The 17325-nt window shown below is 47.5% G+C and overlaps 1 protein-coding gene and 1 long non-coding RNA gene across 4 annotated transcripts in view; one reads left to right on the forward strand and one right to left on the reverse strand.

Moving 5' to 3' along the window:
- Positions 1-17325, forward strand: part of INSC (INSC spindle orientation adaptor protein) — a 110438-nt gene that overhangs the window by 33587 nt on the left and 59526 nt on the right. For all 3 annotated transcript variants that reach the window (XM_084772018.1, XM_084772017.1, XM_084772019.1), the window contains exons 3-5: positions 13890-14235; positions 15451-15503; positions 17130-17253. In XM_084772018.1, the coding sequence (XP_084628144.1) occupies positions 13890-14235; positions 15451-15503; positions 17130-17253 (523 nt within the window). The remainder of the gene's footprint in view (positions 1-13889; positions 14236-15450; positions 15504-17129; positions 17254-17325) is intronic.
- On the reverse strand, positions 1140-2682 carry LOC311592059. The gene is made up of 3 exons (XR_014777277.1): positions 2497-2682; positions 2240-2355; positions 1140-2045 (listed from the first exon to the last, which is right to left on the reverse strand). It is a non-coding gene; the product is annotated as an uncharacterized lncRNA (long non-coding RNA).

Below are 17325 nucleotides of genomic sequence, written 5' to 3' on the forward strand. Positions count from 1 at the left end.
CTCCGCACACAGCCACCAACTTGCAATAAGTATTCAGACACCTGATCCTATGGGGAGAGGGAAATTATTGCTTAAACTGTCACAGCTATCTCCTCTGCAGAATCCTAGAGCACCCAGCCCAGTGTGCACAGTAGATTTCGCACACTGTTTATCAATGCTTTTTATATAGGAAAGTATTTATTTGCGCAGAATTGCATTGCACAGCAAGTGGAAAAGAGTGAGGCAGAGGAATCCAAATTCTAGACCTGGAAGGCTTTGAAGTGAAAATTGCACTTGAAATATGAAGAAATTGAAATGAGCCAAGCATAGAGTAGGTGTGGCTTTCCGCTGCTGACTCCAGAATTTTGGAGAACACTGTACACAGGACCAGTGGGATAAGCTAGGAATGAGGAACTGATGCTATGTCTGCCATGGCGGGGCCATCATCCCCGTTGGTGTGGAAAGGATCAGCCCTAGAGGGTTTTCCTCACTGGGGGACTTCAAAGAACAAAGGGAGAAACCTAAAGGGGGTGAGGACAGTGAAGAGCTGGGGAGACCTCGAGCGAGGCTCTCAGAACTCTGATAGTGTTATTTTCCCTGCGCTCCTGTTCATGTAATGCCCCCAGCTTGCCTGCTCTGCTACAGGGTCGCCAGGATCTGTAATGACGGGACCAAGGCAGCAGAGTGGCCCTGAGGTCTAGCACACCCCATTGCTTCTCAGGAAGCTATGAGCGAAGGATCTAGGAAGTGACCAGCTTTACAAAGGCATCACTATGTAAGTAAGAGCAGCTTTGCATAGTGGGAGGAGCTGACCTTGGCACCACTATGCAGCATAAGGGCAGCTTTGCACAGTGGGAAGAGCTGACCTTGTGTCCTAGGGGTTGAACCCTCAGCTGAATTGCTGGACACCGTCCAAGGGTTCAGCACATTAGAGAACACCACGACTCCAGCCTCAGGGTTTCTGAGGTTTGTTTCCGCTGCTTCCTTAGGTGACACTGGCCATGTCGGTTTCAGTGAGAGAAGTTTCACAGGTCTGCTTTAGGCATTAATGTGAGCAACGGAGGTTGAGTCAAGCTTAGCCCAGTGGCCAGAACGTTTATTCAAACAGTTGCATGTGGGCCCCTAGGCAGATTACAGGATGCCCCTAAGTCCCCGTGTTTCTACATCTGTGAGGTGGAATGGCCCTCTCCAGCTGCCAGACTACCTCGAAGGCTGATACACAAATGGTGCTCTGCAATTGGCTATCCCTCTACTTGTTGGGAAGGGTAATCTGTTCCCTCTGGCCTGGAGTGGCCCTGCAGAGATGTGTTAGGAGTGCATTGGTCCTGGAGCTCCTTAAGATGAGGTTCTGTAACTCCCTCCCCCCTCTTCCAACCCCACCCTGCATAATTCCAGCCTAAAAGGCATCATGTGGCCAGGAGTCTGGGGTGCGGAGAGGGCTGTGGTTGCATCTGGAGTTGTGTTTGCAGTCTGCAAGACTCCAGAAGATCCAGATCTGGGGCCTTAGCTACCTCACCCTAGATGTCTAGGAAAACTTCTGAGAGAGTAAAGGAGCAACGTGGCGAACAGGGTATCCTCAGGGACCTAGTGGGACCCCTAGGCACCCCACCCCTGCGAGACACCATCACCCTGCTTCCCAGGCACAGGAATGACCTTTATAGCATCAGGTTCTGCTTCCTGTTTATCCTGGATAGGGCGAAAACTGAACCCAGGTCCCAGCCCTGCCTCCTTGTGCAGAGACCCTGCGAGCTCCCGACTGGTGATTTTCCACCCTCAAGGGAGTGTGACTCACTGCCAGGCCCTCTGCCTTGTCCTCAATTTTCAGTTCTCCTCTGTGTGAGTAATAGGATCAGTTGTCTGCACTTGCAAAGGACAGACTTCATGCATCGTGAGACGGCGGCTCAGAGTTCATGGATGAGGACGGTTGAACCTCTAGGAGTCAGGGTGTGGCAAGGACATCAGGAGCCGCTACCACATAGGCAGAGCTGCCCGGCTTAACTAGACACTTCTTATGTTGGGGTCAGTCAGCAAATCCAGTAGAGAGGTGGGGCCAGAGATCTAGGGAGCTAATGACAGAGAATCAGGCAAGCTGTGCAATTATGGGATGTTCAATGCTAACATAGTCCAAACCTTAATGAGCCACAGTCCCTAGACTCTGAAATTGAGGAGAGAAGCTCGTTTTGTGGCGGCACAGTGACCAAGGCTGGCTGTGGGTGAGTTGGTGGTGCTGGGCCTGCATCTGGGGGAGGGAGTGTGTTACCTTGCCTGGCCTCCTCCTTGGAAGATGCTGAGGACTCTTAGATATGCATCTCTACAGGGCCTGTTCCCCCTTCTGCGGTGGCCTGTGGAGTCTGGTTACTGTAGCACCTCCTCTCCCTACAACCAAACACAATGAAAACCAGCTCCTCCTTGGCTTTGTTTCCTGTCCCAAGAAGGAAGGAGAACGTCAGCCCCTGGGACCCAACATCCAGGGATCGATTCTGACCTTCCCTCTTTCCCTCATGACCCTCCACTTGCCTCCTGGGACAGCCACTTCTTTCCATGCCCAGGCACTGCCGCTGTTCAGGCTGCGTTCTCTCCCTGCCGTCAGCACCATCTCTCAGGCAGCCTTCTGACTGGTATTTGACCCTGCTTTACTCCTCCTCCTCCTCCTCCCGACTTCTTTCACCACTGTGTCACTCCTCTGTCTGAAAATGCCATCAGTGGCTCTAAACACACTCAAGGCTAAACCCAAATTCCTAAACTTACTGCGTTCAAGGACTTTGATCAGGGGCCAGTCCGCCTCCTCAAACCCTTTCCTTGTCACCCCCACCCGGGCGTCCTGCTTTAGTCAGCGCAGATCCTGCTGTATTACTAATTTAGTCCTCTTGGACTTTGGACATCACGTCCACCTCTGCATAGAAGTCCTCTGACTCTTGTCCCTTGGGCCAGCCCCTCTCCTCTGAGAACAGGTAAATGCTATTTACTTTGTGTAAATATTCCCAAGCGAGGTCAGGCTCCATCTCCTGCGATCACGGACTACTGTGACACAGTGTCTTGTTGACAGCCTGGTGTTTAGCGAAGCCAAGACTTTGGGCCCTGGCAGTCTGGGTTTGAGTGATGGCTCTACCGTGCACTTACCGAGGGCCGCCCCCCCCCTCTGGCAGAGGTTTCCTCATATGGAAGTAATAATAGTCCCTCTCTCAGAGTGCTGTGGGCAGGATGAAAGGAGACCATGTAGATAGTGCCTTAGGATCTCAGCTGGCTTCTTGCTGGATCGCAACACATTGGCTACTGTTAGGATTATTTGCAGATTTGATTGTTGAGGTTGCCTCGCCTGTTGGAGGTGTTAATGAGCTTTGTTAGGGCTGAGGGTTTCTCTTCAGCTTTGGAGTATCTACTGGTATAGGGAGAGTACATAGGAAGCATCTGACTATAGGCTGGGCCTGGCACATTCAGGCTATGGGGCTTGGTAGGATGGGCAAATTGTAGCTTCAGCTGGGGACCTGCTGGAGGACAGGCAGCAGTGCAACTCAAAGAAAGACTTTTCTGTCCTTCAAGTCTTCCCATAACTAAAGGCAGGGAACTTGTGCCAGAGCCTGAGCCTTGCAGGGTAGGTGAAATGGGATCCATTCACCATATTGGTTAAAGGGACCTTTTTTTTTTTTTTGAGGCAGTCAGGGAAGGCACATCTCATTTCTGTTTAACATTCATATGGAGTTCCACTGCAGTGTCGTGGTGGGGCCCGAGCACAGAGGCAGCTGAGTGTGAATTCCTGTGTGTGTAGATGCATTTGTAGGCTTTACCCGAGGACACTGCACGTGGCACTGCAGCAGAGAACAGTCGTAAGATCCTGTAATGTAGCATTACAGAATAGAGCTCTGTGGGCTCAAGTGTTGCATCCAACACCTAACATTGCTGCTTCCGAGCCATGGGATGGTTACTCGGCCTCACTAAGTGTCACTTTCTGAATCCTTAGAGAACCTCTTCCAGGGTCACGGGGGAGCTGGTTATCATAATGGGGAGCACCGTGTCATGACTGGCATAGGGCCTGCCTCAATGCACACTACTAAATCTGAAGGAGAGATAAACATGCTTTTTGTTTAGATCACAAGTGGGGGATGAGAAAAGCCTTGTGAGAGAGCAGGTGATGTTTATCCCCTTAGAAGTCAAACCACCATGTGGGGGAGATTGGTTACTAACCAGCTGAAAAAACATCCTTGAACAAATGCTGAGAGGAGGTATAAATGTGAGCCAAAAACAAGAGGCGGGGCCTCTGGAGACTGGGGATAGTTTTGGCTGTTCATGGCTCCACTTCGAGATGCTTCTAGAGAGAACTGCTCCAGGGAAGGCTTCGGGGCACCGGGCTCTGGCTGAGGTTGCGGGTTCTGGTTGCTCCAGGTTCCAGCAGAAGAAATCCCGCTGATTACACCAGGAGAATCATTCCTCAGAACTGATATCCTTATGGTTTCGTTATTGTATTATTTAATATTCTTTTCCAATTGTTTAGGTTAGTTGGGTTATAAGTGAGGTATTCTCAGTTAATAAGTTCATAATAAAATATATTTGCTAAGAAAATTGAGCCTACATAAATCACTAGAGATATTTTTTCCTCTTTGGATTCCCATCTCCCTATGAAACAGACAGACTGACGGCTACAAGTGTTTGTCATTCTCATTCACAAGATAATTATGCTTAAATCATACACACACACATATGTATGTATGCATGATTGTATGTAACTGATTCAGTGTGCTAGGCATGCTGGACCTGCTTATGCTAGACACACACAGGCTGGATCTCCTGAGGACTTCTGAACATTATACTATGAGTCCTTTCACCCAAAGAAATGCTTACATGACTCCAAGTATATGGGCATATTAACTAGTATACAGCCAAATGTTTATTAGTTTATATAATCAGGGATACATTTACCCGAAAGCAACTCTATTTGTATACACACAATTTTATCAGGTATAAAGGCATATCTGCATGCTAAAGAGACTGGGCATGTTGTTTCTTTTTGCATAAAAAAATTAAATCTTAGCTGAGTGTCTGGCCTTGTATAACATAGGGTGACTTCTATGTTTTTGGAGCTGACTAATATTTTGACTTTATAATTAATTTTATCATTGTCAGTATTGAGAATGTTGTTCATGTAAATATGCAATAAGAAATAGAAGAAGTATGCATGTGACATTTCAGACGTTGTTAGAAATTCCATTCTATTCGCAAGCCAAAATTAATGATTTTTTAAATGAAACTCAAGTTAGCAACTTAAGCAGCAATTTTAAACTCAAGCATTCTAATACAGTTCAAGGATATACTAATTTGATATTTACATGCTGAGGATGATGATAGGAAAACATTAAAAGTCTTTGTTTTCTACAATTGGACCATCACATCTCCCAAGAGCAGAAAACACACACACTCTCTCTCTCTCTCTCTCTCTCTCTCTCTCTGCGTGTGTGTGTGTGTGTGTGTGTGTGTGTGTGTGTGTGTGTGTGCACGTGCGTGCGCACAGTAGAAACACTGCAGTTATATAACAATGACAGTAGTCTGGAGTCTGAGCTGAGGTGTCTTGGGTGGTGTTCTGCAGTCAGGTGATGTGACACCACCCACAGTGCAAAGGGCGCCTGTGTGTGTGCAGAACCAAGTCTGCAGTGAAGTCTCACGATGTAACAGGAGCCAGTGTTGTCAGGCGCACCGCAGATTCACTGCACGTTTGGTTTAGAGTTAACTTTTGGTCACCATGGGAATCTTTTTGTGGTGCAGTCCTATACAAGGGGGTGACCTGCAGTCTAAGAACCGGAAATGGAGTGGATAGATCATTTCCAAGGCTTTAAGCAGTTGAGACCAGTGCATGACAGTGAACCCTATGGCATGTGCACACATGTGGGACACATGAGACATGAACTCATCCGGAAGGCTCCTTCAGAGGCGTTGGGTCAGGAGGAGGAGAGGTCAGGCCTGAGAGATGGACAGGACTTGGGGACAGTGGTTAGAAGTGAGGGGGAAGGGGTAGGTAAGAGAACTGAGGCCCAGGACACCCGTGTCACGTGCAAGGGTCTATAGCCCTTAAGAGGGGCAAGTGGGAGGATGGCATCGGCAGTGGCTCTCAGTCAGGTCTCCCTCCTGCAGACATCACCATAGACGCTCAGACACATACAGAGCCACATACACATGCCTTTTGCAGAGGTTATGAGGTAAGCCATGGGCTGGGCAGGTGGTTCAGTGGGTAAGGTGCTGGCTGCCAAGCTCAACTACCGAGTTTGATCCCTGGGATTCACATGGTGGAGGGACAGAACTGAGCTGCCACAAGTTGTGTTCTGAGTTCCACATGTGTGCATGTGAGTGTTTACACATGCAGTCAATAAATATTAAAAAGAATAAGCCATGAAGGAATTAACGAGAGTCGGGGAGTATTAGTAACTTCTCTGAAGCTAAAGGCATCTAGAATGCCGGAGTTAATGAGGGAGGGCTCTGAGTCGTTAGAGAGAGGGCAACTGTCAAAGGGGCGCGCTAGCTCACGGTGCCGGAAACAGGTGCCTGACTCATGTCCCTCAGCATTCCGAAATGGAATAGTGAGTCTCACGACCTGCACCTGATTCTTAGCCGTCTTATCAGCTCGCTGTAGGAATTCCTCTCAGTGAGGATACTTCATAAAGGGTTTCTATGAACACAGGTCAGAGACCACAGGTGCCAGTTGTGCAGAAGGTATTTGCATGGCCACATTTCTAATCATCGTGACAAAATGCCAGACAAGAGCAACTGAAGGAAGGATGGGCTGTTTTAGCTCACAGTTTGAAGGTTCCCACCATGGTCTGGAAAGCCATGGCAGCAGGGGCTAGAGGCAGCTGGTTACATTACATTTGCAGCAGTGTGTTAACCATCAGAAGGCAGAGAGAGAGAGATGATTCCCAGTAGTCAGTCCCTAGGATGATACTACCCTTGGTTAAGGTGACTTCCCATCTCACTGAAGCTAATCTAGAAAGCTCCTCATAGATGAGCCCAGAGGTTTTTATTTTCCTTATGGGTGGTTCTACATGCTGGCAAGCAGATTGATATTTGTTATTAAATTATCATAGTACTCAATAAATAGTTTCTTCTAGAAACTGTTGTGCTCGAAACTATGTTAGGTTTCAAAAACAAAAACCCAAACTGAACCAAAACAAACAAGTCAGATACCCCTCAAAGTCTCCTGTTTCTGGAGAGAGTGTTGTAGACAACAGAATGCCTGTGTAGAAATTACTGTCAGTCCTCTGCACCCAGGTTGCTAGAGGGCACTACTTCCATTTGTTAGGATCCCTGGAGTTATCCAGAATGTAGGATCCACTCTTTTACCATGTTATGTCGAGCAGTTTGATGAGAAGAAAATGTCATGGGGCATAGATGGCAAATATTAATGGGAGTTTCTGCTTAATCTTGAGGGGGGGCTGGGACTTAGTTTGGGGAAGGTCAGTGCAGGGAGACAGGTGAGAACACAGAGGACAGAGGGGACATTTACCATATAAAGGGCAGATGCGGGGAGTTTGTAGAGTCTTCTGAGGTAGCATTTCTAGCCTTGCACAGATGCTCTCCTGGTGATAAGGAACCACACTGTTTGAGCTATTCGGCACTGCAGAGCTGCGAAGGCCGTTGGCTAACCTGTTCCAGGTGCCCTCAGAGACTCACACTGACTCCACTCAGTGTGGGGCTCATTGAGGTTGAGTGACGAGCACAGTGGAAAACGTTAGCAACATGAAGTGGCGGCGCTTTCTAACCCCACAGTGCCTGGAGCGGAAGGCATAGAAGTTAAAACCCCAACCACACTGTCAATTATTTATAACTCACTGCATAAATTATTATGCTTAAATTGACTGCCTAGTAAACAGTGTATAGTTTTGCATTGCGGAGGTTAGGTCATTCTAAATTAATCTATGCCTTGTTTTGATGAGAGGTAGGGCAGGGGGAGGGATATTCTTTGGGGATCCAAGAAGCATTTTCGTACTCAGAGCAAAACCCTATGTTTATACTGCCTCAGGAGCCACTGATGTGCTGGCCAGTCTCTTTCCTGAGCTTACCTTCTGCTCATCTTTCTCCCGTATACTCCACCACAGCCACCCTGTTGCCCTATTAGCTCCCTCCCAGAGCCTTTCCCTGGACCCTTCCTCTGCTGTGAGCACTCACTTCCCATGTTTTACCATGGCCAACCCTCTTGCCTCCTGGGAGAGTTTGCTCATGGCTTACATCCTCAGGGAGCTGTGCCACAGCCCAGCCTGTCACTTAAAGTGGCGATGTCCTTCTCATGTCTCACAAGAGGGAGCATTCTTTTTTTTTTTTTTGAGGGACCATTCTTGATCCCCCTGACTCTGCCTCACCTTTTTCAGTAGAAATGCTCAGCTCTTAGAATACCACACAGCTGTCATTTGCTCTGTGTTTGCTTTTCTGCCTGTCGTGTGCCCTCTTCATAAGGGAATTGATGCTTGTTGCTTTGCTGGTTCATTCCACTTCCTGGCACACCACATGTGCTAAGTAAGTGATGGTTACATAGAAGAGTGAGTGTCCGGACGGGCTCCGTGAGCACATGTGGGACACATATCCGCATCTGTGGAACAAGACTCCATGGAGGGCACTGAGAGGCAGAACGTCTTGAAAAGCAGAAGTGTGAGGTCTGTTAGCTGGCCCTCTCAGTCAGAGCTTATCATTAGCTCCCAAGCTCCTTTCTCCATCTGTTCACAGACCAGTGGTTAGGTTTTGGTGACCTCTATGAGCCAGTGTTAAAGTCTCCGTGATTTTACCTTCTTAACAGTCTTTGCTTCACTGCTGAGGCTTGAACATGTGGCCTTGGGCACAATAGGCAAGCACTCTGCAGCAGAGGTACACTCCAGCTCTTCCTTAACCATTTTCTCACAAATATTTATTTTACACCTATGAGTGTTTTGCCTGCATGAATATATGTGCACCGCGTGCATGCACAGTGCCCATGGGGTTCAGAGGAGCGCATCAGATCCCTGGCACTGGAGGTACGGATGGCTGTGAGTGGTGGCCATGTGAATCCAGGGAGTTGAACCTGGGTCCTCTGGAAGGGCAGCCAGTGCTCTTACCCACTGAGCTGGGCCTGCAGCCCCTTTCTTAGCCATTCTTGAAGGCTTCTTCTCCAAAGACTCCACTCCTACTGGAGCCCGGGGACTCATCTTCTATTTGAGTCATTATAGCTGAATATAAAAATCCTTGGCTATCACTTTATTTTCTTTGTGTATTTCATTGTGACTACTTTTGAATAACATCTCAGTCCAAAAATATTCTAATGTCGGCACATATTTCTCTTCTTTCTTGGTAACGTGTACTCTCTTCCAGATGTACAGGGGCCACTGCACTCTTCCCTTCTTCTCTTGTTCAGTTAGCTTCACTGACCTTTGTTGTTCACTCCTTTTTAAACGGTCCCCTGTGGTCTCGCCTGGCCATGCACATAACTGGAGATGACCTCGAGCTGCTTCTGGCTCTTCTGCCTCCACACCCTAATGCGGAGAGGGGCCGTCTACCTGTCACCAACAGGTGCCACCGTCTGCTCCCCTAGTCACCTTCTTGTAAGGAGACACCAGCAGCTGGTTTGTCCCAACAACTCCATATTTTGAAGTTGGTGGGGAAGCTAAATCCTCTCAGGTTTTAGTACTTATTATCTATGAAAAATTCTGTTTCATAGCTCTGTCAGGTTTTTATGTGGGGATTCGGAGAGATGGAAAAATATGTCACATCATTTTCCAGATTGTTCCTCATTTTTTTTCCACTCCTAACTAACAATGCAAAAGCTGCTTTATTGGCCATCAGAGTCACCAATCCCAATGCCAGGCTATGCAGCAGAGAAATCAATAGATGGCTTGAGAGTGTGTTTTATTTGTGTTTAAATAAAACAACAAAAACTGCAAAAAAAATGCTTTATTAAAATCTCCCTAGTAACAGTAGCACATATGAAATTGTCTGTCCAGTATTATGTATTTTATAAAAATCAGCATATTAATATGAATATATTCACATTATATGTAAATATATAAATATAGCAATCACTTCACTCAATGATGGCCAAAAGCCTAGGAATGAGGTGCTATGGTCTTTCCCTGCTTGCCAGTGAGGGCTCTGGAGCACAAAAAAAGCCGTGTAATTTACCCAGGCACTCGCCTGATGTCAGAGCTGGGACTCAAAGCCAGGTAATCCATCTTCTTTTAGAAACAGCGATGCGTACCAGAAGCCTCAGTGTGATACTCTGAACCATGCCTGATGCTATAGGGAAGAAGTGTTAACATAACTGTCTGCTGCGGTACAGAAAGGAAGGCAAGCATGAGGAGAAAGCAAGCTTGAGGGTGGTACTAGAGGCCACGTGGTCTAAGAGTTAGCGGGAGAGAGAGGGGTTCGACTCAGCTCCTGCTGTGATTAACCAGGCAAGGGCACACATGAGGGAGACTCCGGGAGCTCCCGAGGCACCTGAGGGAATGCTGTGGCCTGTCATGATGACGGGAGAAGAAGCCGGATTCCATGTGCTCCGCAGCACAAGCTGGCAGGCAGCTGCCAGGGTCATTGAATCAAGCTGGCCCAAGCTTGCTTGGGGGATAATTCTCACCATTGAAAGCCTTGACTTTAGCTGGGTTGAGAGAATATTTTGTTTATTACTGGTGTCATGTGGGGACAGGTGCTTCCCTTTGGAGCTTCAGACAGTTCTTTTTGGAGCATCAGGACTCAGATTGGGGCTGCAGTTGCTAAGGGGCCAAGCTCTACCATCCAGTCAAGGGACATTTGTAAAGTGTCTTACACAGGAGCTTTCTCTGGTTCTACTTAACATCTGTTTCAAGTATTTCTATTTGAAAGCAAAATCACCAGTGTCATGCTTTTTCTGTTTCTTTTTCTTTTTTCTTTCTTTCTTTTTTTTTTTTTTTTTTTTTTTTTTTTTTTTTTTTTTTTTTTTGGTTTTTAGCTACTTCACCCAAGTCTTAATTTTTACCACAGGGAAAGAAACATTTATATTTTAACCTTGAAAGTTCAGAGCGTATTTCTGGCTTTCACTATGAGGCTTAGTCTTCATGCCTGCCTGGTGGTCTCAGCTCACTTATGTAGCTTTTGATGCCTACTATGTATGGACTTATGGGTAAAAAACAGGCTCTAGAGCCAGAGAAATCAAGGTTTGATCTCAGGGCTATGGCTTTTTTTTTTCTTAGATTTTAGGGTTTTGTTTTTTCCACATCTCACTTTTCTCATCTCAATCCACATGATACCTGACTAAGACAGTTGTTCTGGGGAGCAAATGAAAGAATTCACAGAAGGCACTTGGAGTGGGGCTCCTCTCAGTGTGTGGATGTGCTCAGTGAGTCTAGTCATCACTCTGTTTATTGTCATGAGTGTTGACTGTGAGGAAAGCAGCAAAGAAAATGAACATGCTTCCTACCATGTCAGACCCTCACACTCACTGTTTAACTCACATTTTCTCTGAGCACTAACTGGAAGGTTCTGTTTGCTTTATTTAAATATGATGATGCTAAGGCTCAAAGAAGTTAAAAAAAAACTGTATGAAAAAGACTTGCTTGATTTGAAAAGAAACATAATCCTGAAGATCTTAGTGGAAGAATGACCTAGGAACTGTACAGGGAGCCCTGGGGTTAATAGGACTTTTTTTTTTCTTTTTTCTTTTTCATTTGACAGGGTCCAACTCAGTTGACCAAGTTGGCCTGGAACACACAATACAGTCTAGCATGTCCTTGAACTTGAAGCCACCCTTCTGTCTCTGTTTTCCTAGTGCTGACAATATCACATGACTGTTTCTACCCTTTAAAAAAATGTGGTTATGTTGGGATATTGACCTTATAAAACTTTATCAAGACCTATATTGTATTTTAGGTGCATATGTCAAATTTCAATAACAATCTCAGAAAAGACGAAAATGACCAGGAAACTCTACCACTTGAGTGATGAGCTGAGCCAGCTCTGCCTATCCTTACACACCGTCCGTTCATTGTGCAAGCCTTGTTAACCTGGGGTTGATGAGTCCTTTTTATGTCTCTAGTCCTTAGACACTAGGCTGCAATCCCAGGAAGCTCTGGATAAAGCTGGGTTTGTTTGTTTTTGTTTTTTTGGTTTTTGTTTTGAGAAGGCTGATTGAGGAGGGAGAAAGGGAATTAGGACCTAGTTGAAGGGGTCGTAGGCTTCAGAGGGAACACCTGAGATTCATCTGCAGCAAGATTGAAGTGCAAATCGGGAGCCCCCACTGTACAACGAAGTCAGTGGATTTGCCCTGAGGCCAAGCAGCTCCCCTTCTCCTTCCACTCTGAGGGCCTCTGAAGTCGCCTCCACTGCTGGCTCGTTAGCCAGGTCCCACCAGCCTTCCTCCAGAGGGGCTCACTACGTATGGCAGGACAGGCAAGCATCTCAGCGCAGGCGCGTGCTTGAGGAAAAAGCAAGGGAATGAAAGTCGCTCTGGGTGTAGCGTCATTGTTTTAAAAACAACATTGCAGCTTCAGACATGTACAAAGCTGCAGAGACAATAAAATATGTTCCTCTCGGCTCTAAGCCCAGTTTTTCCCATTATTTTTATTTGTCACACTAAGGAACCGGCATGGATCCGTTACTATTTAACTGAAGTTCAGGGATGTTGTATCTAGAGTCCCCAGTTTGCCCACACATGTCACTATTCTGTTCTGAGGATTCCTCCTGGAACATAATCTTCTATTTACTCAGCATATCTCCTAAGTCTCTTCTGGCCTATGTCAGTTCCTCCCATTTCTCTTGTTTTGATGACCTTGACAGTTTTAAGGACTAGGGCCATACAGTGTTGTGGTGTGATCCTTTCTCAGCTAGGGTTTTTTTTTCCCCTGTGATAAAACACTATGATCAAAAGAACCTGGGGAGGAAAGAGGCATTTGTACCTCACCACCACCCCAAAAGCAATGGGACAAGGAAATTGTGGACTGAACGCTCTGAAACCCTGAGCAAAACCAGTCCTTTCCTCTCCACAAGTCTCCTCGAGTGCTTTGTCACAGTCTCAGAAAGCTAACACCCCCCTGCCGGCCAGGGGTAAGAGTGTTTCCACTTGGAAGATTCGATGGTCAGGCTCATTCTGATGGAGGTACACTGAGATCTGGCCTGGCGCGCGGTCCTGAGGGTTGTGACTTATCTATCTTCTGTCTCCCCGAGTCTCCAACCCTCTGTGCCGCCCCACCACTCTTCAAGGGCATTTCATTGGGCTTTCGGCACGAATGTCCGGACCCTGCCCTCAAGGTCAGGCCTTTCTGTCTCCTCACTGCTCTTGCCCTTCCAAATGCACAAATTTGATTAGAGGGACTGACTCACTGTCCCTTTGACTGCCATACTTCAAGTATGCTTCCTCTACCTTGATGTGTCCAAACCACTGTGCTCTGCTCCACTGCCTGCCCCTCTGACGGCCCCGCCCCTCTGATGGCCCCGCCCCTCTGACGGCCCCGCCCCTCTGACAGTCGCTCTCCTTGATCTCTGCTTTGGTGTCATGACCTCCGAAGGTTCCTTAGGATTTCTACCTTTCCTTTGAACATTTCCCCTAGATTATCATTTCTGTGCCATAGTCTTCATTTTCTATTTGTACTCTGTGTATACTGACTTCTCTCTTTTCACTCTTGCCAACTCCCCAGAAGGCATTATTTTAAGAGAACGCATTCAACATGGCCATGTAGGCCTGCCACCGCTCGCCGTTACCTGATACCTTATGTCAGGAGTCACAGTCTGTCAGTCATCAGCCTGGCCATCCTCCCTCAAAGCGTCACACCCCCACCTTATTATCTGCTGGATGGCGATACTGAGAAATCATGGAGAGAATTGGAAAAATAGCACTGAGTTTAAGCTAGATGCTCTGTGAACATTGGTGGCCTGGGATGGGGACTCTCTTGGAAGGGCGGATTGTTGGCAGTCACCGTGCCACTGTTCCCTGGTTGCAGGCTACACTTCATGCAGGTGGACTCGGTCCAGCGCTGGATGGAGGACCTGAAGCTCATGACGGAGTGTGAGTGCATGTGCGTCTTGCAGGCAAAGCCCATCAGCCTGGAGGAAGACACGCAAAGTGACCTCATCCTAGCAGGCGGTCCCAGCCCGGGAGAGCCCCTCCACCTGCTCCTCAAGCGGGGCTGGGTCATCAGCACTGAGCTGCGCAGGATCGGGCAGAAGCTGGCCCAGGACCGCTGGGCACGTGTGCACAGCATGAGCGTGCGCCTGACGTGCCACGCTCGCTCCATGGTCAACGAGTACAGCACGGTCAGCAGGACCACTTCCCAGGAAATGGGCCAGGTCAGCCATGCTGGGATGGGGCTAGTGGGTGCTGGGTGTGGGCCTGCCTTCCTGAGTTCTGGAGTCTGAACCTTTCCTGGTCAGTGAGCTGGCCTGACTTGTAACAACGTAGAGAAGGGTAGTGAGGACACTTGTGCAAGGCGTAGTGACAGATGTTTCTTTTTTTGGTACAAATATCTCATTTAACCCCCTGCACACCCACTATGTGCAGCTTGACAGTGGTTAAATATATGAAAAAGCCCTAGTACAGACTGCACGGCTTCAATGGTCAGTTTACACTGTGTGACTTTGGCAAGGTACTCACCTATAAAGGTGAGTATAGCAACATTTATTCCAGGAGGATGACTGAGTTGTCTTAAAAGATTAATATTATAGTAATAAGGTTGAGGAGATAGACACTCGGGTCTGAGTCACATGCCCTGAGCTACGCAGGAGATGACGTGGAAAAAGTTCAGAGTCAGCTTTTCTGATTCCAAAATGCATTCGAGTCTTCCCATGCCCAAAGCGAACCACTGAACCTCCACCCCTCTCCTCATTTCTCTCTCTTTTCTTTTGTTTTCCTTTTTAAATTTAATTAATTTATTCAGATTGCAACTCAGTTGTTATCCCATCACTTGTATCCTCCCATTCCTCCCTCCCTCCCTCCCTCCCTCCCTCCCTCCCGCTTTTACCTTATTTTCCTCCCCTAGGTCTATGACTGAGGGAGACCTCCTCCCTCACTATGTAGTCATAGGCTATCAAGTCTCATCTTGGTAGCCTGCTTTTTCTTTCTCTGAGTGCTACCAGGCCTCCTCACCAAGAGGAGGTGGTCAAATATGGGGCACCAGAGTTCATGTCATAGTCAGTCCCCGCTCTCCACATAACTGTGGGGAATGTCCAATACAAATAGTAAACATAAAATCTCCTTTCTTTCTTGATCTTTCTCCTTAAACCTCCCCTTCCTTCGCTGTGCCAGCAGCAAGTGTCTGTTTACTCTCTGAAGCCAATTTAAATGTCTCTTCTTCCCCGAGGCTTCCTGGATCCCACAGAATAACTAACCGGATGCCACAGTTTCTTACTCTTTTAAAGCAGCTGTCCTTGGCCTCTTTGGCTAACCACGTCTCAGGTCACAGTGTGTTCTCCTTATGTACCTGTTTCCCCCTCCATCTTCAGGCCCTGGAGCTCCCAGGGCAGCAGATGGCCCTCCACGGAGTGACACTGACCTTTTTGTTACAGGCAGAGAAGCTGCTCATGGAGAAATGTTCTGAGCTCTCGGCGGTCACGGAGAGGCAAGTGCACCCTGGGCTTTCTGTTTGGCCAGCTGGCATCCTCCTGGCTCTGGAAGGGACTAGTCTCATTTCTGGATGTCAGGGGTTGCATGCACTAGGGGCTGGTTGGCTGGAGTTTCTTTTTCTGGACAGTCTCAGAAACTTCTAAAGATTCTCTCCAAGTCAGAATAGTGATGCAGGGCTGCAGTTGCAACTCAGAAGGTATAAGCAGGAGGAGTGGTGCAAGGCAACCATGGTTTACACAGTGAGTTCCAGGCCAGCAAGGGCTGCATAATAAAGCCAAGAAGTAGAGTGAAATAATAAAAGAATTCCATGCAGTTTTTGTCCCATATTCAGAGTTTAGGGAAAGGGAAATTAGTGGAGAGTTGTTCAAAGTAAGCTGATAATAGGGAAAGGTTTCCTTCAAGTTTGGAGAGCCCCCTTGGACTGCAAAGTTGTAAGAGCCCAGGTAAGGTGAAAGCTGAACTCACACCTCTGCACAGATGCACAGAGACAGAGAAGTTCACAGACATGCACTTGCTCTCACAGAGCTATATAAACACACACTCACGTGGTCACAGAAATTCACCCACAGCCCCTCCCTCTGTCTCACACCATAAACATACATGAGTTCACACTCTGACACCCACATACACGTTTGACCTCATATGGACACGCCATGAGTGTGTGTTGACATGTTCCTTTGCTCTTCGTGCCTCAAACCTGGATTTCGGTGTCTGTGGGAAGCCGGAGTCTTTTCCTTTTCTGGATAGATTACTCTCAGGCCGTGGGTGAACCTCAGTCTAATCGCCTCTGCCTGCCTGTCTAAGAGGAAAACTTTTGACTTTTGTTTTTCATATTGTGGCAGCAGTTCTGTTGTTTTTCTTGTTAAAAATAAGTTTTAAACTGAAATAGAGCCACATCATGCCCCCTCCCTCAATGCCTGCTTGTGACCCGCCTCCACTCTCCACTTAATAGTCTCTTTTGATTTTTTTATCATTACATACATACAAGTGCATATATGTATATATAAAATATGACTTTCTAAGTCCATTTTTGGTGGTGGTGTGTACATGGCTTCAAGGCTGACCACTTTGTACTGAACCACCAATTAGAAATAAGGCTAATTCTTCTCTGGTGGGCATTTGTAGTTCTTTGTCTAGAGGTGGGATTGGGATGCCTCACACTTTCCCTTTTCAGTGTTAACATGTGCACTGGCCTTACCATTGCTCCAGTCTTATTTATGTATAGGCAGCAGTTCTTACAAGCTGCATAGAGATAGCTCTACCTTCTCCAAAGCTTACTGCCCCTCCACCACAGGCACCACTGAGACCAAACAACTTGGCCATAACGATAGCCCTCTCTCCCAGGGCGAGAGAACCCAGAGATCAGACATTGCCACTTTCTGGTGATAGCATTTCCCCAAAACAGGGATTATGATGACTTCAGCACTTCTCTATATGCCCAAAGGCCAGGGGACGAATCAGGCTGGCAGGCTCCATCCCTGGCCCTTTTGGGACTGGTGACTTCCCTGTAGTCCGTTCTTCCCACACACATGCCTTGAGCAAGCCCAGGTTTGCCCTAGCCACAGCTGTGGTCCAACCAGGTCCCCCCTTCTGGTGGCCACTCCCTGGTTCCTCCTCCCAGGTGCCTCCAGGTGGAGAATGAGCATGTCCTGAAGTCAATGAAGGCCTGCGTGAGCGAGACCCTGAGCATGCTGGGCCAGCACTTTGGCCAGCTCCTGGAGCTGGCCCTGACACGGGAAGTACAGGTCAGTGTGAACTGGGAGACAGAAGACACTGTGGCGTTACCAGGGGAGGGAGCATTGAGTGACCCAGCTGAC

This window comes from Acomys minous, assembly GCF_964271855.1.
Source record: "Acomys minous genome assembly, chromosome: 2".
Taxonomy (NCBI): Eukaryota; Metazoa; Chordata; class Mammalia; order Rodentia; family Muridae; genus Acomys; species Acomys minous.